The sequence below is a fragment of the Lingula anatina genome, chromosome 3 (assembly GCF_051362555.1).
Source record: "Lingula anatina isolate TDL-2025a chromosome 3, LinAna3.0, whole genome shotgun sequence".
Classification (NCBI taxonomy): Eukaryota; Metazoa; Brachiopoda; class Lingulata; order Lingulida; family Lingulidae; genus Lingula; species Lingula anatina.
The window spans coordinates 2870431-2894041 of NC_141769.1; the positions used below are offsets into that span (position 1 = coordinate 2870431).

Here is a 23611-nt window from a genome sequence, read left to right on the forward strand (position 1 = left end):
TTGACTCTTTACTTAAATTGGATGTACGTAACATTTTACTTGTGTTGTTAACGTGATAATTATGATATTTTGTTGTGCTGGGCTATAGCGTCCCAATAACAATCCTTGATCATGATAATTCTTGACTTTGGTGGTGCTTTAAAGATGGCTGCGCCCACGTAGACGATTTTTGGTTTTTCTGCAGTGCCGGAGAATGAAATATCAAATTGTATATACACAAGGTAACTAACAGAGGTTCGATTGTTATGACAGGGAAGTAGCAGGTGAGCATGTAAAACATGTATGTGTGCCTTTTTACAAGTGGCACTGATGTGAATGCAAAACTTAAAATACTATTTCCATATATACATTTACCGCAGATTATCATTAAGGCCACACAGCCTAGCTACTGGCAACACTGAGGCAAATTCATTACTGACAGGAAATAGGTTACGAGAGATTTTGCAAGTAAGAGGATTGAAATTTTATGAAAATGAATTATTTGAATAGACAGACTGTCTACAAAGACGTACGCTGCAGTGTCACCTAAAGTTGAACACATATTTGATTTGAATAATTTCTACCTCTGGGAATCAGGGGGCTTTCACTGATATTAAAACAATATGGGGTGTATGTGTCGATTTTATAAAATTCGTTTTAGATACTTTAACAGTTTTGATCGTTTTTTGCACTATGGTCAACTATTGTGATCTTACATATATATATATATATATATATATATATATATATATATATTTTTTTTTTTTTTTTTTTTTTTTTTTTTTTTGGATCCATCGACAGATCATAGTGTACTAGGTTCTTGCTGGACTGAATACTGGTCTGAACAGTAGGGGTCTTTACACCATCGCATCTTAACACCTCCTCATTACCTCTCCTAGCAAAATTATCATGTTACCTGCATCTTTTATCCTGCACCATTTGAATGATATTCTGTAAAGTATGTCATTTTTAGTTACCAGTATTTACAGTAAGACTTTTATATTAAAAATTGATATATGTCACATATTTAGTAGTTAGGCTAAAGTATCGTTGTTGGGTAGTAAAGGGAGTATTGGTACTGGGAAGTTAAATTAGATAAGAAAATAAAAGGAAATGTTATCACCATTTGGTTTAAATTTGGTTTAAAATTTAAAGTTTACCCTAAAGTTCTCAACCTTGTTTACAATTTGTGCTGAAACTTAAGTTTCCCCATGTGTCATGTTCTAAGATCTAATGATACTAATGACTACTCCCAAGTACTGCTCAAGAAGACTAGTGAAAAACACTACATGTACATCATTAACATTAATGACTCTCTCTCCTTATACTTTCACTTTTCTCTGATTATACCCTATGGCTATGATGCCTACTGCAGAGATAATAGTGTCTACGTAGAAAGGTCAAAGAGTCAGTGACCAATTCTGCAGACGACAAAAATCCGTCAAGGCAGAATCCTGCTTCTATGGCTAAGGTGGCAATTTGCCATCATATAAGCAGCGTTGGACACACTAAATTGGCCAGCAACACTACATTAGAATGTCATTTTTACTTATAGTTAGGCACATATCGCAAGCAACAATCTAACACAATCTCCAAATTGGCGTTTTTGCACTAAAACTCTGCACCAGACAGATGTGTGTTACCACTCATTAAAATATTCACAACTATTAATGATATTAATTGGTTTATCTTAATGAGTTTCAGATGTAAAGGCATTTGCGCCAGTATATGTACAGATGTGCTGCTGACTCTGGCCAGATATAGTCTGATTAAAGTGTGGGAGAGCACAGCTGTTGTTGTGTGGTCGTATTATCATGTTACATTTATATTATGATCAACAGAGACTTGAACACAAATATGGAGTGTTCCCAGGTGAGAAAATTGAACTTCTGCATTTAGCTTAGACATTCATAGATATGTGACTTGGTCAAATTTTTCATATCACTTTTTTTCTGTATTTAAAAATGTTGTTTTTGTGAGAAAGTTGAAGTGTATATTAATGTGTACTTTTTTTAAATGTCAGTGTTAAAAAGAATGCTTCATCTTTTTAGTATAGTATCTGTTTTTCTGTCAGACATATATGTAATTACTTTATCAGTATATTTGCATGTACAGCAATACTTGTACAGAGTAGATAAAATCAACTGCAGACACATGTTGAATCAATAATTTCATTTCTTACTGACATTTCAGGAGATGTTTCCTTTCTCAGTGAAAGATAAAGTTGGCTGATACAATGTTTGTAAACACTGCATACACAAGGTCACCTTTTCAAAGCACTGAGACCAGACATAAAAATGCCAGTCAAGATGAAACTGAGAGTAAGGATTTTCCTTGTGTTGACTGTAGCCTTTCTGTTTGTAGTCTCCTTCAAGATTTTAGAACCAGAACTCAAGGACCATGGTCTCCATAGAGAGACCAGGGATTTTCAGGACTACTATGACTTTGCAGAAGATGGCAGAGTCAGTAAAGACAAATATGGAAAAGAGCTTGATCCAATACAACATATAACAAGTGGCTCAATAAGACAGAATTCTCTTGTAGAAAAGCACAGCAAGTCTGAACTGATTGCAGAACTTATTAAAAAATATAAAGTGAACTTGAATCATAAGATAAAAGGTTCCCCATGGGAAATTGCTGCAAGCTGGGTGACGTCAAGGAGAATACACCCTGAGGAAGCCCCAGAAATGGGTAAGTTCTTCTAAATTTAGCTCTCAGATTAAAATTGACACCACTTAAGGTGTTGGTCTAGAGCTAAATGTTCAAGATCCTGGTAATTTTCCAGGCAAGTACACATTGCAATTCTGATTGTGGTAGAGAAGATCTAGATGGTGCTGTGCAGTGGATGTGAATTGTTTCATGCTTCATGCATGAATTGCTTCATATTTTTATTTATGCTCAGCAGGAAAAAAAATTTGGTGCAAAAAACAATGTCTTAAATGGACTCCTTTTTTTTACAAAAAAGCAGTAGATTATCCAGCAAAATCTTACAATGTCTTTAATGAATTTACTTGCTTTTTTATTTTTTTTTTTTTTATTATTATTTTTCTTACGAAACAACAGTAGATGGCATTGTTAACCAGTTTATTTACAAGGAGCATGCAGTTATTAACAGATAATATTATGATCTCAATTACCTTTAATAGAGTTATAGACTTAGTGTTTTTGAAAAACAATAAAAGTTGATGGTGAAAAACATGTCTATGTTTGAACATCTCTCTCTCTCTCTCTCTCTCTCTGTCTCTCTCTCATTTTCATTACAACCAAGATGTGAGGTGTACATGGACCCTCTGCTATGCACTTACATTAAAATTAAAAAAAAAATGGTATCATATGAAATATTCTTCAGAGGTGTGATAAAAGCAAAGCATATGTGTTCTACTCACTTTTCTCCATCATCACTTAGATATGTTTCAACAGACTTCTGTCTTAGGACTGCAAAGATGTCCCTTGGTCTCTCAGCGTCTGGTTCACTATTTCCTCTCTCAAATACCATTGTGTCCCCTATCCATTTGTTGGTGTAGAACTCTCAGCAACTTTCTGGAAATATATATATATATATACATATATGTATAAAAGAATAAGTGATAGGCTTGAGGTTAGAAACTTACACATAACCACTTGGATTTTATTTTTACTACTGGTGAATTATATATGTATTTAATATATGGTAAATATGATTGAGAAGTGTCATCATTAAATAGTTGTTTAGGTGTAGAAACAGTGGGTGAAAGTTTTCAGGATTATGCCGGATTTCAGTATTTTCGGTCTTCATTTTAATTTTTTTTTTCATGTGGCCTAAATTTGATTAGAAATTGCATGCACCATTTACAAGGATTTCAGTTATATAACTTCCAACAAGAAAGAACACCTAGGTTTGTACTGTTTTATGATTCAAGTGAAATGTCAGTGGATATTGACAGCCTGATGTTATTAGAAAGCATATAAAGTTGATTTAGGCTTAGAAAACTGTGACGGAAAATTAAGCATTTGAATTGTATAGAGAAAAGGGGTTCTCAAACCTAGTGTTATTCAGATTCCATTGCTCTTATGCAGGGGCCATTAAGAATAGATTATCCGAGTACTAACTGATCTTCCAACTAAATATGGCTGACCACACTTCAAAGGCGATGCCGCTGATTCCCAATAAGCTCCCTGCCTCCACATGTGCCATTAAACTGATTAAATCTCGGCTCCTAGGTTTAATTGCTAGCCCCCTGCAGCGACGACGTGTGTGGAGGTGGGGAGACCAAAGAATTAGTGGCATTACTTTTTAAGCATGGTCAGCCATATTTAGTCGGAGGATTAGTTAGTACTCTGATCATCTATTCTGAATGGCCCTTCAGTTCACATTCATGTTACCTATGCAATGAATTATGGCCAGCAGCTTGATTTATGATTTCACCTAATGTCACTATTAGATATTAGTAACCTGGATGAGATTCACCGACGCTGGCCATCTAATTTAAGGTTATAAACAGTCTTCTTAGAGAAATGCTCTCTATATAGCTATCCCTCAAAATAATTCTGAAATAATGGATGGAATTATTATAGGAACAAATTTATATATATATATATATGTGCTGTTTATGGATTTTCTTTCTGATTCACTGTCAAAGATAGATAACCTATAAAGGGACTTGAGACACGAGTGCAAAATGTTGATATTAATATTGAAATTTGTCCCCTGGTAAATATAAATAAACCTACCAATTTCCCAATAATCTCCTGCTTTGCACTAGTGAAGCTTATTAACTTTCTCAGTATGATTAATATAGAAATACCTTGATATTTCTGAATATCAGCATTCTGAACCCATACAAATGATTTTAACATGAAGTACTAGAATTGCAGGCTGGTTGAAAACATTTGTGCGTGACAGTAACTCAGTGTTAATGGGGGTCAAAGGAGCACAGAGCTTCATTTCCTGTATGTTTAAAGCACTAAATTGACTCTGCTCAAACCAAACAGAGTTTTGTGCATATGCATTGGATATATATTCTTCACTTGCCACATATTGCACTGCTTTTGACAACATACATATATAGAGAGTAAAGCACTGTTCATACAGTAAACTCAAATCCCATTTTTTTAATGCTAGTTTAATTAACATGGCAATTAAGTAATATTTAAAACACTATTCCAAACACTCAAGTTGAAGACAGTTCATATACTCTGTAGGGTTTTGGGGATAAATTTATTTATTATTATTTTTTTTTATTTATTTGTTTATTTGTTGTGTGTGTGTGTGTGTGTGTGTGTGTGTGTGTGTGTGTGTGTTTAAAAAAATAACATGTTTTATTGAGTGGAGCCCTGTTCAGGGTTGGACCTCATCCTTACAGCTTGATTGTATCAGATCCCAAATGGCCAGTGCTTTACATGCCGTGCCATGTTGCGTTGCCACAGTGGGCCATATATAGCTAGTAGTGAACACCCCGGTGATTGATTTTAAAGGGTTGGTGTGCAGTGGACATTATCAAGGGAATGCCAGTAAACTATCAACAGTTAACTATTAAGCAGACACTGAAAAAAGGTTGTGACTAATATGCTGGTAGGAGTCTGCCTGCCTGTACTACTAAGGGTGCATTCCCAGATATTTAGATTGATCCAGAGATTTAGATTGACCTAACTCCCTGGGGGTTCATGCTAAATTGCAGTCAGCTGAGCGCTCACCATAGTTAATTACCCCCTTACAGCTTTTAATAGACAGGGATAGATCAGGCTAAAATCTATGGGAATGGGGTCTAAGTGATGGTGAATACAAGATAACAACAAAACTTTCTAGTACATTTAAATACTCCTAAATTTGTGTTATGAGGTTTCGCCATGTTTTACACGAGTATTGTTTTTCTTGACAGGAACATGGCTTTATCATATATGTTTCTTGGGCCACGTTCAGACTCAAACACAGCACCAGCTGGATTGATCTAACTCTGCAGAAGATTCTTGTCAAAGTGCATTCAGTGTAATCAGCTTAATTGTCTAGCATGCCTCCTTTGGTAGCTAATTAATTAGTTGATTACCTACTAACCTCTCAAGGAGGCATGTCAGACATGTTAGCTAGCCGAGTACAGTGATTGCACTTAAGGAGAATCTCCCACAGAGACGGATGGATCCTGCTGCTACGATGTGCACTCCCTATAAAGATTTGGATCATGACACTATAAAGATATTTCATTATTTTTACTTTCATTTCCCATTTGATTTAAATGGAAGGGAAATTATTACTAAAATATGTATTAACTCTCAGAAACAAAAAAGGGAGATTATTGAATAATACAGTACCAAATATAGTGCATATGTCTGTTATGGAGTATCAATGAAATAGACTGGTAGAGATGATTTAATTTGGTGTTTTAATAATTCAAAGAGCAAGCTGGAATTGGTGAAGCTGATGCGCATGGGGCCACTTGAATTACCTTGGTCCATTTACAAGCAGATCTAGTGTGTGACATGAGGCACAGTATGCTTGAATTTACCCACTTCTGAGGAGATAAAGGTCCTTTTAACTATACTTTGGCCATGGGGTCTTCTAGTACTGCGCAGCAACGCCGCGCATTAATGTCTTTTTGTTGTTGTTGTTGTTGTGCATTGCGTCACCAGCTGGTGCTGGCAATCTAGCAATACAAATTGGTTTTATCTTAAAGCAAGTTGCTGCTGCAACAAAGTTTGCATGGTTGCTTATCAGTTTGTCCTCATCTATGTCTGCCATGTGTGCTAAAGACCACGTGTAGAAGATATGAACTATGAACACACTTCATCTGTGAAGAAAATTGTAAAATTAAGCAAAAAAAAATAGGGGTCTCAAGTAAATGAATCCGAATTTCAAATCACCATTGCAACAAAACTAACTTGAGTACCTTTCAAATTTTAAATCTTAATATGGATGTCAACTGTGCATGTAAAAAAATTAAGAAAATCTATCAGAGAGAAATATCAAGAGGACATAACTTTAAGTTGATTAAATAATTGTCAATGTTAAGTGTGAATACTCTCCTCAGGTGATTCTTTTACAGGCTACTTGAAAGTTGTCAACATGTACCAGTGTAGAAAGTATGGTTAAAATATGCCCCTTAAATGATACTTTAACGTTTGATGTAGAAATTAAGGGCCTTATGGTAATTACTTGTGGAGGGGGAAAACGTTCATTATACCAAGAAGTTATAAGAGACTTTATAACTTCTTGATTATACAAATACTGTATTTTGCAAGTCATAATTTCTTAAAATTAGAACATTCCTATTGAATGGTAGCAACAAATTAAAAAGCAGGCTACTCTACAGTTCTATCTTATGCAGTAAAAGTACCTCAAATGCTGTATGGAAATATAATATTATTGATTATAAAATTATGTATCTGAGAGTTTGGTAATTTTTTCCCCATTGAAAAGATTGAGTAATTGCCGTAGTTTGTACTGAGCTTTATTTCATTTCCAGTTTGGCAGTCCACATTTGATATCTGTCTCTTTGATGCAATACTACTGAATTTTAGGTACCTCATTAATAATATTCCATATTTAATTTTTCCAAATACTTTTTAATTTTTGTTTTAGTTTATACTCACAAAAATGCCTTTTTACATAAACCCAGCTTAGGCTTTTCACAACTTTTCCCAAGTATTATTGAAAAAATACTTACTTTGTTAAAATTGTAGAGAAATTTCCATAGTCATTCACGTGGAAGAAAATTTCTGACTTCTGCAGCAAGGATATAATAACTTTTGGAAGATCAGCCAGAATGGGCTCCATGCAGCATTGATGAATACAGTTAGAGTTGATTGCATATTGATTGTACCCCGCTATGAACTCTTTCTTGTCTAGCTACATATTTACATAAAAAGGTGATAATGCATAATATAAGATGAACTTGTAATTTCTATTGTGTTTTGTTAAGTGTTTACAATACGTATTAAATTAATTAGTTCAAGACAGGCAACCTATGGCTGATCATTGTAGACTGCAATTAACCAGATAGCCCCAAAGCATATCATTGAGACAACAGCAATAGGTTGCTTTTGTGTTTAAGAGGAAGTTCTTCACAAAAAAATGAATTAATTATATGGTTTTATGATATGCAGATCTTCTTAACTAATCATATTGAAGCAATAACCTCCGAATAAACACAGATATGTGCATGCACGCACGTGCATACATACACACACACACACACTTATATGAAAGCAATAATCAATCTGTGTAAAACATCTCTGAGTAAACACACACACACACACACACACACACACACACACACACACACACACACACACACACACACACAGGTACCTTATCTAGTATGTAATCAACATCCACAAACTGATGCGTCTGGCAAATTGCGTCAAGAAGCCTGGTAATTTCTGGTCATGCTCAAACTAAATTTGATAAATCATTGTTGTGCTTGCTGTAACTTAATTGTACCATCATATCTTCTCATGCAATCTTGTGGTTTCTAAGAACTAACAGCATTTTTTTTTCTTTTTCTAAGAAAATTTTCTTTTAATCATTTTTGGGCATAGACATAATTTGAAAACCACTGTGATTTTAATTATTTATTTTTGCTTTAAAGAAACCCTATTTCCCCCATTTCTCTTCAAATCAGTGAACACAAATAAAGCAATCAGAGGATCTTAATATATATTATTTTGTTAACAACACTGAATTTCTTTTCTCACAGAAAAACTGGTATATGTAGCTATTCTTCTTGGTACTGTATCCAGTCCAAACACTTTCAGATGGAGCGAACCTGGATAACTTTGAATGACCTATGCAAAGCCATATTCACATCAGAACCAGCCCAGCATGGCCTTGGGTGAATTTGTCCTATTATGCACAGCACTAAAATGTGTAGTCTCGGCATGGGCATCATGTTTAGGATCCCCGGGGGTTTACATTAGCCAGCTTGGATCTGCATGATAGCCTGCTAGCTGCTTAGATTTCCCTGATACATTCATTTCCTAATCTGCTTGTGAGAAATGGACAGCAAAACACTAAAATCAATAAAAATTGAATCACATTTTATTCTGTAAGATGATACAGGCTCTGGATGCAGTAGCTTGTAAAAGTCAAAATAATGAATTCAGATCATCCCCAAGGCACCGTAAGTTCCAAATTATTCTATCTGGCGTAAACTTCCACCTGAGTAGACCACTAAATCTAAATCCAGGAATGCTGTGAAACCACTCAAGCAGCTCCATACATGCAGATTCACAACAAAAGAATCTTTGAGATATTAGTTAGTATTATCATTTTTGATGTTTAAACACAATTGCAATTTCCTGCTAAAGTGGAGGTACAGAGAAAACCAGAACCAGTATGTTAATAATGATCTTGGAGCCCATATTTAATAAGGGTATTTTCCCTAATGCCCCTCCCCAATCCCCCTCGCCCTTCTATCATGGTCAATATAAAGCTACTGATTTTCCCGTTGAATTAACTTTTCCCACAAAACCTCCTGCCCATTCCAATATCACCTGGCCTTGTTAACAAGTTTCCACCTTAGCCACGAGGACCTTCACAGCCCCTCAGCCGAAGGGGGTGGGTATAATTAGTGATTGCTCCCAATTACTGTATGACCAGTTTTGTTTAAAAGACCCTTTTATTTGTATATCATATTAACTGCTAGATGCATGTATCACTCTGAAATCAGTGTTTGAAGAGTTTACCTCTTGCAAGACAAAGATGATGGTCATCTTTTACCTGAAATATCTGCTCAGTCAATTTTCTACAGATGAGAGAGAGATTAAAAGCAGATATTTAAACCTGCATTGTTTCTCCTTTCAATTTCCTAATGCAGGGTATAAAAGTGCCCTCTCAGCATCAGTTCATCTCATCAGATATTATTAATTACATCTTTTACTTCATACTGCAGGTACTACATATTCAATAATACAAAATGAGTAAATTTTCAACACCTTTTATGTCTATAAAAAGACAGTTTTATCTCTTAGCATTTTAAGAAAAATACCTGCAGAATCTTCAGAATCATTCCACAGTATTGTCTTCGTACTTCATTTAAATCCATGCACTTCAAGTAAAATGAGAAGATGTGCTTACTGAACACGTCAATAGGTTCAAGTCATGTAAAAGTCATGCATTATTGACATCTTCCCTTGCTCTACAATAACGGTTTTCAGATCATTCACTGTCCATAATACACACAGAAGTTTGTTGGCACTGCAGACAAAACACAAAAACGTGTCATCTGTGACATACTCCTGTATAGATTTTAGCATCAAAAAGACGGATGCTGTTGAGCATTTTGTGTCATAACTTATTCAAATAGATAATTGAATGTGGGTAATAGACATTGTTTATCAATTGATCAGGGTGCAGCCTGAAGTTGGGAATGTTCATTATATACATATTACATATTCCTATGTGGCAGAAAACCTACCTCGGGGAAAGATCCGAGCCTTCTTGCCAATGCCTGATATGTATAAGCATGAATTACCTGACTGAATATATGCTATTAGCATGCTGCAGGGAAGCTATGTCCCTATATTCATAAAAAAAAAACACCTGTTATTCTTTCTGACTAGAAACCGTCTTCCTGATCATCTTAATTGGATGTCCATGTTTTTAAGCTAACGGCATTCTTTTCTATTGGATAAATTAGGTGCTTGGACCCAAGGTTTCAATCAATAAGCAGCTGCAGCTTCATCATATTTATTCCAGTGGTGTTTCCTGGTGTTATTTATTTTTGCCAATATACCTGGTAATATGTACAAATTTCTTGAATATTTTTAGAATGGATTTCTTTCTATGTGTCATTTCAGGTATGGTTTTGATTAATAAATTGAACTCAGTATTTGCTTTGAGAAGTGGCCATATGATATAGATATGATTAAGACCTAATGGTTATTTTAAATAAGTTGAATCAAATAAATTTGAAAGCAATATTTGTACAAGTAAATGAGGGCTTCAGCACAACATAGGATATATCCCTAATCAGTATAATAAAGCACAATAAATTAAGACTGTTATAAGTAAATTAGATATTGTAATATTTACATAAACCTCAGTACTATACAGTAATAACCTAAAACAGTTTTAAATAGTATTCCTGATACTTGATGTGACTGAAAATGAAATTTATTTCCAGATACCTGTGAAAACTTTAAAATAATTGCCAGTAGAGAATATGATTATGTTACAACTTTGAGATTCCCAGAAAAAAAAAGAGAACATCAATCTATCTAATAATATAGAGACTTGGGCTGGGTTTCCATACTTAGATCGATCCATCTGGATCGATCTAACTCCCAGGGGGTTCACGCTAAATTGCTATCAGCTCAAGAGGCTTTAATGTCTGTCACACCAACTGAATCAGCTAGGGGATAAAGATAATTACCCCTTAACAGTTAAACTAGGTATGACAGATGTCTAAATCGGTTAGTTTGATAGCAATTTAGTGATAGTCCCCAGGGAGATAGATTGATCCAAATATCTGTGGGAATTGTCCCTTGGTTTTCAAGATTCTTTCCTTTTCATTATTTATTTATTTTTTTATTTGTTTATTTATTTATTTGGGCAGGGGATAGCAGATATTTAAGGTGTTCACAAACTGAAATATATATGAATCCACCAGATACTTTAGTTTTCAACCCATATTTTAGGACATACATGCTGTATTCACCAGTCCATATCTGGGCACCACTGGAGGTAGGTTGATACATCAGTGAGTCAGAATAAACACACAAAGCCATCAACAGCTTTTGTTCCTTAGCTTCACCAATCCCAGGGGAACAATTTAAAAAAAAGGCTCAGAAAAAGCCTCTTTTGATATGATGCATTTTTGCTAGCTTCTGATAATGGAAATTAATTACATAATAGCTACAGCACATAATCAGCAAAGTTACGGGTTAGACACAGGAGTGTCATAAGTGGATGTCATAGGGTGCGTTTACGCTCACGTTCACGTTCAAGTTCATATCATGATTACATGTTCGTTTTGTGTTCCATTTTTTTCTTGTACACCATTCTTTTTTCACATTTTTATTTTCATGTGCCATTTGTCCCATATCATACTTCTCAGCTTTTATTATTTCCCCATGTATGTTCTTTTCCTCAGGTCTCTTGGGTTTTCATTGCATATTGTATTGAATTTCATGGTTCTCAGTAGTTACTGATTTGGGAGGATCTTTCCAGTAGAGCAATGCCTCCAGTCCCCCAGTCTGCTTTTGCTCAATCAAAAATATAGACTTAGGTCAAAAAATAATAAAATTTCAGTACCTTGATAGAATTCTGCTATCTGTGAAAGGAATTAGAGTTTTGTACTGTTTTCAAATACTGAAAGAATAAAAAACAATCATAAGAAGTACATCATTTATTTAAAACACTCACGCATAGTAACACAAGAAATGTGTCAGATAAAACCTTGTGTAAGTTCTATGTGGATTAGTTCTTTGCCATTTCTTCCATTTTCAGAATGATTTCAAGGCATTTGTCTACATATTATATCTTTTTTTGTAGAATCTTGCTTGCAAAATTATTATTATTATCTTCAATTAAAACTAGTTGGATTGTCCCACAGAATCCAAATTAATACATTTGTTTTAACAATGTATTTAATAAAATTAGATGACAGTTACTTCACAAAAAGTGTTTTAATGAAGTATAATTATGTGGGATATTAAAAAGGGTTATTTTTTTATAAGCTAAAGCATTTGCTCATTGATTTGTCAATTCTAATGGACAAACATGGAGCTACATTGATCTTTTGTTTCATTAGATAATGATGCGCTGTCATTGTGTAATCAGTTTGATTGGATTGTTTCATACCTTGCTTTTTGTTGTAATATATATTTGTCCTCAGGGGATTGAAAGTCCTCCAGTCTCACATCAAATAAACATAAGTTTAATTCAATTTCCAGAGCACTAACACTTCCCTAAGTCATACATGTTGTTATTTTCTCTGAATTTCAAGGGGATTATAACCTAGCATCCATCGATCTTTTCAACAGGCAACATTATCAAATGTCCTGATACATAAATATTTTAATCATTGAAAACATATATCTACAATAGCATTTGAGGTGTTTTACTGTATAAAATTGAGCTAAAACCTTCTTATCAATTTGTTGTTACCACTCAATCAGACTGTTCTAATTTTAAGAATTCATGACGTCAAAAAATTCAGTACCTATTAAATTTGCAATTTTCCCCCACTGAAAAAAGTTGAGTCATTATTGTGTTATTTGGCAGTGTTGTTTCTGCCACTTTGTTTACTACGAGAGGAAATATAAATTTGCACCAAACCTGCCATATTTGCCACAATGAAAAAATTATTGTTTAACAACTTTAGTTCCTTATATAACTCACTTCAAAATGTAATATACATTTCACAAGAGACTGATAATCCTACTGTATTGGACAATATTCTAAAGATGTCTACCTAGCTGGGATGGAACATATAAAGGATTGGAAACAGTATACACCTCCTTTGAACTATATGCGTTTTGGTCATTTTAGACACTTATAGCATTGTCTTTTACTAATTTGCGCCTAGGGAGTTGGAGACTGTCAAAGCATATTATACATTGTTGCCAAACATTATGCAATTAAGTCTGTACTGATCAATATATTACAAGGTAAATGAATTATTTTGGTATTGGGCACACACATATGCATACACACACACACAGGTATATGGTATATATGCAGAACCACTTCAGTGTATAAATATTTCCCATCAAGCCATTCTCATAAGAAAAAAGAAAGAAATAGATTGATTGCATTACTTCCTGTAGAAGCCTCCCTTAGCCTTCATTTGAAATGGTGCACATTTACAGTTACTATAAAATTGTGTCAAATTTGGGTCTAATCTGACATTATTAGCAATAACAGTCTACTAAGTTGCTCTTCGCAAGGGTGCCAAGGTTTTTTCTCTAATTTTTTTAAACTACTGAGCACCTAGAATTAATTTTTATTGTCTTTAATTTAATATTTATTGTCTTTAATTTATTTTTATATTTGAATTAATTTTTATTGTCTTTAATTTAATATTTACTCATAGCTGTGATGAGTAAATGGTGAAAAATTTATAACATTCTTCATTTTTGTTGTCCCATTGTGTAAGAGATAGGCCAGTATCATAAATATTACTTTTCACTCCAAACATTGCACCTAAAACTTTACTTTTAAGCATTTTTTGATTTTTTAACATTTGAGCTTTCATTGAATGCCTAACATTGGTTTATATTTCAAGTGACACACTGAACATATTTCCAAGTAAAATTCACCGTAAAGGCTTATAGATTCATAAGATTTACATTTTTATCTTTTTTTTTTCACCATTATCCAGGTGCCATATTGAATGCCCTGGCTACCAGACCCATCATGGCGGCTGACGTAGGCTTCAAGGGTACCCAGCTCAAAATGACTCTAGTCTTAGAAGGCAACCAAAAGGCAGTTTTCAAGCCAAAATGGTGAACATTTTATGAAATTCTCATTATCCATAGAGTAAATTTCCTTAAGATTTGAAAATATGGTTTTACTTTTCAGTTATTTTACTTTAATTTTACACAGCTGTACGATAATCAGTAAATTATGTAATCAGTAAAAGAAAAGTTAGTGGTAACTGATAATTTGCACAAATTGTCCACTTTTAGATAAAGTACCTTTTCCTGTTGGAAGACAAATTTGGAACACAATCACCTCTTATTAAAGCTCTCTACTTAAATCGCTTAAAGCAATAATAACTCTTCGTTTCGGCCAAAAAATGAATTTTCCTGGAGTAAACAACAATTTTCCCATACTTACCAATGGTTAATGAATCCATTTTTACATTCAAAGTTAGTCCCTGGTTTTTTTCTAAAAAGTTTGTTTTTTTTTTGTTTTGGTTTTTAACAGAGTATAGACATCAACGGAGGTCACGTGGTCTAAAGACAAGTTCAAATATCAGAATAAAAGCTATAACTGCTGTTTTTGTGGTAAAACAGAATATATTGTATTTCTATGAGTTATTCAAAAGGTTTTTATTGTGAAATATAGGTCTCATACGAAGAGTTATTATCCCTTTAAACAATTTTTTTTTACCTCGTTTTTCCATGGAAAGATGATGACGCTCTTGTTGACTCTTATTTTCAGGTATGACAGAGACTACGTGGTGGTAGGGACACCATACTCTGGTGCTGACAGACATAACGGAGAAATAGCTGCATTCCACTTGATAAGGTATGACCCCTGTATTATTCACACTCAGTAATTAGAGAGAGATGCATTGAAATGATGGCAGACTGATCACACAGAATATATGCTCAGCTCTCTGCTGCCTTTACCACTGGCCAGGTACTTTACTTACCTTCTTTGTGTATTGTCTTTCTGATATGGTAATGGTCAACTGTGGTTTCAGTCCATGTATTTACAAACCTATCAGAATGGCATAAAGGTACCTTTATATACTTGCCCTTCAGAATGCCAGATATTGAAGGAAATTGAATTTGTGGAGGTCCTGATGGGTTACTGGCAACCAGTGTGTTCTTTTAATCCTGACACAAGGCTAAAAGATTATTGAATATTGGCCAAGAACCAAAAGTCCTACACATACATATTATGTAGTTTCTCTAAATATAGGATTGTTTTTTTTTATAAAGTACTAAAGTACTCTCATAACTTCAAAACAGATTTTTTACTCACTTCCATTGTGCATTAAAAAAAAAAAACGATGAACATACTTTCTAATCACCCAAGCTACAGCATACAATGGTTATTGATATTGATCCATGAAATTCAATCATACCTCCAAATGGCTTTCATTTTTGCAACACTGTCATACAATAGAAAAATGATGTAGTGTGTTTTCCTTTCACTTCCGTCTTTTGCACTGGCTTTTGTTGAATAGAAAAGAGGTGTCTACTTTAAGGTTATTGATAATTAAGAAGAAGGATGAGGATTTGAAAGGCTCATTTGTCTTATTTACAGTTGTATAGAACTTGCATGTTTTCTTCTTCAGGAGAGGCAGTGTTTTCTGTTTGCATTTTTTGCTTAAAAACATATTTTGTAGTTGATAAACCCCAAGTGCCTTTATCAAAACTCACCTATTGCTATATACAGAGCGGGATTTACCTGGTAGCAAATGTTACATTCTGGGTTCTGCACTGTGGCCCTCTTTGTAAGATATTCTTCAGGGTCCACACCAGGGTCACACCCACAGAGGCCACAGGTATGGCCCTTAATAAAATATACCATACTATCCTGTGCTAGGTCCACTCACATATGCCCATGCACTAGATTCCTTTCAAATTACTTACTACAAATCCTGTACAAGGATGATACATGGAGGACTCTCAGTGGGTCCCCTTCATAGCACATGTTACACACCATACTTACCGAATTCAGCACTGCCAGGGATGTCCTTTATGTCGATGCTATTACCTGGTGTGTAATTGAGTTGCTTTAAGAGAGAGTAAAACTAGGTACTGGTATTAGAAAGCTGCCGAGGTACTCACTGGCATCCTTTATCAGATATTAGGTTTGTGAAGCAGTGCTTTACATTGTCAGTTATGGCAACGGTATATCATCCTAATTAAGTTTTTCATACCTAAATTAGTAATGGATGTTTAGATTTAGTTAATGTGCTGTACACATCTATAGCCAAGATTGATTATTTCACTCTAATGTGGGGAAGGCTAAAAAAATAAGAATATGAAAGTGAGGGGAAAGAAAAGTCTTTTTACTTATATTTGTGTACAGTTAAAATGTTTGTAAGTAAAGCCCTTTGAAGGTGAATAAGCTAATTGCCTCTCACAAATCTTGGTAGTCCACATACTTGCAAACTGCTGATTCATCGTAAGCTTTACTCGCAATTATCTTTCATTATCAAGAGTTTCTTTTTAACAGAAGGGGAGTGATAGTTGACAGTAATAGTTCACAGTGATAGAACATTTGTATGCAAACCAGATACATGACACAGATGATCACCAATTTTACATTGATTACTGTGAAACCAGCCGTGGGCTTATTTTGTTATTCAGGAAAGTATCCATTATGTGGTACCTTGAGGTCAACAGTTAACAGTATGTAATAGATACACTATGAGTCAGGGAGATGTATGTAATATACACAGAGTGAGGCGCCAGAGGTTGTCACATTCACATTACATCAGGGATCACAGTATTTAGAAAATATTAATTACAATTTTTCAATACTGTGGTCCCTGACACTTACTGAAAAGTGGTGTACCTGGCTTATGCTACGGCAGTTGTCAAGTAAAAAGACCCAGGTGTGGTGTCACTTGTATTCATGTATGATGTCCTTGCATGTGACATAGACCATATCTAGCTTTTTTGTTTGTTTTTTTTTAACATCAGCTGTGTTACACGTATAAAAGCATTTGATGCATTGATTTACATTGATTTTATCAGCTGCATGGTAAAATGCCTATATAATCTCTGGTATAATTCTTATAATGGTTTTAGTCTAATATTGCAGTAGATTCCCTTCCCAGGTTTAATTTGAAACACAGGTCATCATTTAAACATGCATTTGGACAGGATCAAATAAAATGGGTTATGAAATTTTCATGAGTAGCAAAGGAACCAACATTAAAACAAACATACTATGCAATTTAGGACTGGCTTCATGAAGAAATCATTTTAGCCAACCATTGCTGTGAGTGTTCTTCTCCCAATTTATCTGGGTATGTGAAACAGCCTTAGCACAAAAACTCTGTTAAGAGACGTAATTTAAGTTGACAAATTAAAGAAATAGTTTCATTTTTTCACTTACCTTTTGTTGATTTTGTCAGAAAACTTGCAGAGTCACCTTGTGTTAATCAAAGAATGGACGCAAACTTGCACCAGTTGACTCTAAAATGATACTGACAAGTACTAAGACCTGCTTCTCAGTGAAATGAAATACAAGAATTAGCTAAGAAATATATATATCAGAAATATTATCAGTAGTGTTTTGTGTACTACTGGCAAGCATTGGGTCTTATCTTAAGATGAACACTAAAGTAGTAGACATCATATTATTACCAGTTCCTCAGTTAAAGCTTTAACACAATTATTCTGATAGTTTCTCTGAAATTAGTTACTTTTTTCAAGGAAATGGCCCGTTTGATTTGATGTAAATAGCAATTGTGGTGTTTTAATGTAGCGAAGAAAATGTAAGGCCATTATTTTGAGGTAACTGTTGACAGAAGTGAATGGGGATAGCATTAACTGCAAATCCAATTGCTTTCTGAATGTGTTTTCTAGAAAAAGAAAAATTATAGCTTATTACTTACATTTTGACAACCAGAGAAACCATTTAGTTATTACATATATTTGGTGGGTGATTCTGCAAAATACCTTTTTTGCTATTTCTTTATCTTTTAATGTAACCAGCCTTTGATAGGATGGTTGTATTTTAACTTGGCAACTGTTAAACATATACCTGTTTAAAGGTTAGATTTAAAAACTCACAGTCAGGATGAGAGTCTATTTCCACAAGACTAAGCAACTTCAGAAGAGAAGAAAAATTAAACTGACAGTGTTAAATAAGTCATGTATACAGATCAGATTTAAAAGACATGTAAACAGCCTCGTAGCCATAGGGGTTCAGGGAGTTCGAAAGAATCACCCTTTTTGTCAAGAAAAACTCCATTCTGGTAAAAATTTGAACTAGGTACACAAAGGTTACATTGTAAAAGGTCCACTTTTTCAGAAAAAGAACCCCACTTATGAAATAGCTGGCTACGGCCTGTGTATAAATCATATTTATGTGCCAGTCAATCTATCTGGTCATTTTTATAATATAATTTTTTGTTTGTTTGTTTAGTACAATATTCTCTGTATTATTACAGGTTACTGGGACTGAATCGAGCACCTCTGGTGGTGGGGCGCACAGTAAACCTGCAGAAAGAAATCCTGCCAGTTTCATCCACAAAATTAAAGAGCACTTTCTTTCAAAGAGGTATTTAGATGTACATGTATATATCTTCCATCCCTAATAGTTTAGAATACATTGAAGATTTCAATGAAAAAAACTTTATATTCGTTGGTTATTGATATTTGGTCAGTAAGGCTGCTTTTATGTGCAGTAACTGACAGTACCATATCTATTCCAGATAACAACACCTGTTTTTATGGGCAGTGTCTCTATTGCAAGAGTGAAGAGGACGGGGTGTGCGCTGATGGCGTAATGCTAGAGGGCGCTGTGGTCTTGTGGTTGCCAAGGCAGTGGACTTTTTATAAAAAACACAGAAGTCCTTGGCAGAGGACTTATAAGGAGGGAAAAGTTGCCAGGTAGTAATTGCTTTGAAGGTACTATCTGCTTTTAAATCTAACTTTAACAATTTAGACCTTTAAAATGATAGAAACTCCTCAAATCAAGTCCCTAATGTTGATTTCCTAGTGATATGTACAAGAAGACATGTTGGTCTAGAGGCCTCCTTCTGGTGTATTCTTGTTTTGGGCTTTGGATTTCCAATTTGGTTTATTCCAATACTCATCTAACTCATCCCTCCATCTCTTATGAGGCTTCTATGCCCATATCTTGGTGACAATTCTTTTAGCCTCATTCTCCATCTGTCCTCCTTGATTCTACTGACCTGTCCTGCCTATGCCCGTTTCACTTGCAATACAGTATTGTATTCTGTGAATGCTTTATATACCTGTGTTACCTTCAGGTGGGAGTACGACGATACATACTGTGATACTGTGCGGGCCGTGGCACCCTACGACAGCGAACCCCGCCTTCTGGATCTCCTAGATGCTGTTGTAGTGGACTACCTCATTGGGAATGCAGATCGCCACCATTATGAGACGTTTGCCAACGCCACAGATAGCATGATTATCATGCTGGATAATGCCAAAAGGTATGTTCACTCTGTCAATGATTTTATGATATTATGATTTTATAGATGTTTAATGTGGCAGAAATATACATACTACATACATGTAATAGTTAGAATTTTTTTAAAAGAGTGTTTTGCTCCTGATTTTATAGAAGAGAAGCTGAAAAATTATGAGAAAGAAAAATTATGATCAGCTGTAAGAAATATATTCAGCAGGCAATATAGGGTTTCCATAAGGTTATTCACTAAAACTTGTCATTTTGTATTTAATCTGTAGAAATTGATGTCATTTTATCTTCAAAAAAGTGACATTTTTCATGAAAGTGCGACAAGGTCAACAGCACACATACTTGCTTTTTTTTTTTTTTTGATATGTAGGTATGTAGAATACTTAATTTATATATTCTTGTCTTTAATTTCAGTTTTGGAAATTATTACCATGATGAGAAGAGCATTTTAACTCCAATAAAGCAATGTTGTCTGTGAGTATGATCTATAAGTTTCACAACAGGGGAGAGACTAGTTATCAGAGGAGAAAAAGCAGAGTCATTTCTCTCTCCTTGATATCCAAATGTGATACCTATATGTATCTACACATATCAAACTTACAGAAATTTAATTTATCTACCCAAAGAGACCATCAATCTAAGCATGTCCAACTGAAATTTTAGTTTGTGTATGGCAAATATCTCAAGTAATTTCCTTTCATTAATGGTGTGAGATTCTTTTTGTTTTGTGTTTTAGACTAAGGCGTACGACGTGGGACAGGCTACAACTGCTGAAGGATGGAGTGTTGAGCAATGTACTTAGAGGTATTCTTGAAGCAGATCCATTGGCTCCTATCCTCATTGAACCACATCTGAAAGCACTGGACAGAAGATTAGAGCACCTTTTACAGGAGCTGCACTCCTGCGTTGAACAGAAATCTGAGCAAAAGGTTTTTGTGTGATATTAGATGAGAAAAGAAGTTCACTTATAGAGAATGTTATCCTTGTCTGATGCTTTCTAACAGTCTGGATACTGTGGCTTGGTAAAAAGTAAGGAAAACCTGCTTTATTTCCTGTATGAGACTGAAAAAGAATTGAGAGCCTATTGTTTAAAAAAATCTCATTTACAAAAGTAGGCAAAAGACTCCTCAGAATGACCAATATATCTTTTTCTAGCTACATTTATAAAGACATCAAAACATTTCAACATAATCTTGGTGCAGAGCGTGACACATCTAGTCATCACTGAGTTGTTAAGTGAATAAGTTCACAAAAATGAGAGGCCAAGAAAAGATCCTGAAAGTAATCAACACATAGGTCTGAGCTTGTTATGTCGAATTTAATTTATTGTGAAAAATGGCATCATGCTATAGATCACTTGCACAGTCACACTTTATAGATAAATGATCAGCCTTTTTCCTGCCATTATTTTTTCACCTTTTCATATGTGATGTGATGGCATTTAATTATATTAGGCAGCTATTTTTAAGTGCAAGATTTTTTAAAGTCATTAATATATTATTTACTTTTCAATAAATCTTTCTTACAAACACACGTAAGTAATAATGTGTGATTAAAAAAAAACAAAAACAGGTGCATCAGAACTATATTTTTGTTATGGAACTTCACACTTGATATTCAGAGTTCAGCTTTTAATGGTTAGTCTATAGTGAAGGTGAGGTCACATACTTTGTTTTGTCACTTCCTAACCCCTCCCCCCCCCCCAAACAAACATGCATGCCTGCACGTACTCCCTCCCTCACACTCTCTCTCTCACACACACATACACACACACATTCACACACACATACACACACACACACATTCACACACATACACACACACACACACACACACACATACACACACACACACACACATTCACACACACACACACACGTTACATCTACAGCACCCCAGGATCATCAGAAGACAACACAGATGACAGCATAGGGTTGTTAGCGTAGACTAAAGATGGCAGTTTGGCATCATACTTACCTTCCAGTATCTCAAAAAGAAAATTTGTGACAAAAAAGTGTGTGATCTGATAGCATTAAATAACTGATGTACTTATTTCACCATGTAATTTAATTATAACATACCTTGTTTATTCTGATTTCAAAAATGAAATATGAAAGCAGAGGATAACAAGTTGTGGATAGTGGCATCTTAGAGCACATTCAGAACATCAGACTCACAGATCCGCGGATCAAATATGGCCAACCAACTTGCGTGCTTGTTGTGTAATCCCCACGGAGAATCTGTTCAGTGTCTAATCTGGAATTAAGTGGTAAGCTTTGCAGTGGGTTGCCATATTTGATCCACAGATATCTGTTAATCCACTGTTTTAAATGCACCCTTAGGCCACATTCACAAAAGCAGACTAACTTGTCAGTGGGTCGGCCATATTTGCTTCACAGATCTGCAAGTCTGCTGTTGTGAATGTGGCATTATAGCTCAAGGTGGAGTTGCAATAGACTTGGTCACACAGCAATATTGTATTTTATTTTGAAAAAAAATGTATTTATACTTAAAGAGTTACAAGTGCTATACTTTAAAGCTGGTCTTGGCATTATATGTATATTGAGGTTTTCATTGTGGCCAAATGTTAGTAGGAAATATTTCAATGCAAAAAATAATAAAATTTTCTTTAGATTTTTAAATGTTAGATTTAGATTTGCCAGTGACAAGGGTGGTTGATATTTAAATATTTATAAAGCTAAGGGGAAAGCTTGATGTTAATGTTAGATCATGAGATGAGTATTAGTTTCATGTTTTTCAATTATAATCAGGTGGTTTATGGTAAAATTGAATATATAGATATATATTAAATGTATGTATAATATATAAATTATATCATTCCTGCTAAGTTAAAAACTAATCAAACTTTACCTCAAGTAGCCTCAAAGGCTTAAGGGCAAAGGGGCAAACTGTTGGTGCCAAATATTTCTTGTTACAGATTTTGATGGCAAATATGATACTTGTTCCATGTACCTGAATGTCAGTGTAATCTTTGTTTTCTTCTTAACACCACATCAGTGGCAGATCAAGGGGGGGAGGAGGACAGCAGGCACCTTCAGCATCTTTAAGTAAGCTTTTAAGGTACCCAGTCCTCCCTCCTCTCTAACTCTACAAAACACAGTATAACACGGGAAATGTGAAACAAAAAACAAACAATTTTACATCATTGTGCACAACATAATGATTCAATTTCAAAATGTTGATAGATGTTGGTAGTTGGTAGTTTAGTAATTATAAGAATATATGGTGGCAGATTTGTGTTGACACGTAAATCATGAGATTATGTGTATCATTAGGTGGCTCTTTTTTTTTTTTTTTTTTTTTTTACTTTGCCATCCACACCCCACTCCCCACCCCTTTTGACAAAATCCTGGGCGTGGTAAAACACTCAGATTTTTCAGATTTTATTTTTGATTAATTCCATTAACCATTAAAAAGCTAAATAATCTGAACTTTCAGTTCAATTTTAATGAAATGTAATAACGTTTTTGAATAATGTATGATGATCAACTACCAAACTATTTTGTAAAAACTGCCTTTGAATCCTGTGAATTGATACCAGTGATGAATTGTTTAAGGATAAACAATGTAAATTCCTTTTAAAAAGGATAAACAATTCTTTATTAATTAAAGAAAGCAATCATGTTAAATTAATTGAGTGTTGTTATTTTTTGAGAAAGTATTAAAAGTTTTTTATTACTGTTCAAGATGACAAAAATTTTATATGTTTTATTTAAATTATTATATCTGTCCGGATCTGAACGTTTTAATCAGTTTGAGCAATTTCCTAAGCGCGTCACATCTAACGCATTCTAGCGCTGGATCCGCCGTATGAGGGATGTGTTGCCC

At 34.5% G+C, this 23611-nt stretch overlaps 2 protein-coding genes across 12 annotated transcripts in view; one reads left to right on the forward strand and one right to left on the reverse strand.

Annotated features, from left to right (window-relative positions):
• The window catches only part of LOC106152448 (potassium channel subfamily T member 2), a 102361-nt gene extending 92311 nt beyond the window's left edge, over nt 1-10050 (reverse strand). For 3 of the 7 annotated variants that reach the window (XM_087010062.1, XM_087010060.1, XM_087010057.1), the window contains exons 1-2: nt 9939-10050; nt 3366-3519 (exon numbers count right to left, since the gene is read on the reverse strand). In XM_087010062.1, the coding sequence (XP_086866188.1) occupies nt 3366-3475 (110 nt within the window). In that variant the 5' untranslated portion in view covers nt 3476-3519; nt 9939-10050. Of the gene's footprint in view, nt 1-3365; nt 4046-9938 lie in introns of those variants that run through there. The other 4 variants (XM_087010061.1, XM_087010063.1, XM_087010058.1 and 1 more) reach the window with 4 other exon arrangements.
• LOC106152453 (glycosaminoglycan xylosylkinase) lies at nt 44-23416 on the forward strand. Of its 5 annotated transcripts, none has more exons than XM_013526043.3 (10): nt 44-221; nt 1684-1851; nt 2173-2670; nt 14277-14400; nt 15062-15148; nt 18762-18871; nt 19026-19203; nt 19587-19775; nt 20177-20236; nt 20499-23416. In XM_013526043.3, the coding sequence occupies exons 3-10, from the start codon at nt 2277-2279 to the stop codon at nt 20701-20703; spliced, it is 1347 nt and encodes a 448-aa protein (XP_013381497.2). In that variant the 5' UTR covers nt 44-221; nt 1684-1851; nt 2173-2276; the 3' UTR covers nt 20704-23416. The 5 variants fall into 5 exon arrangements, with proteins under 5 accessions (XP_013381497.2, XP_013381494.2, XP_086866194.1 ...); XM_013526040.3 differs by having other exon boundaries at nt 82-263; XM_087010068.1 differs by having other exon boundaries at nt 154-280.
• Nucleotides 23417-23611: the final 195 nt, after the last annotated feature.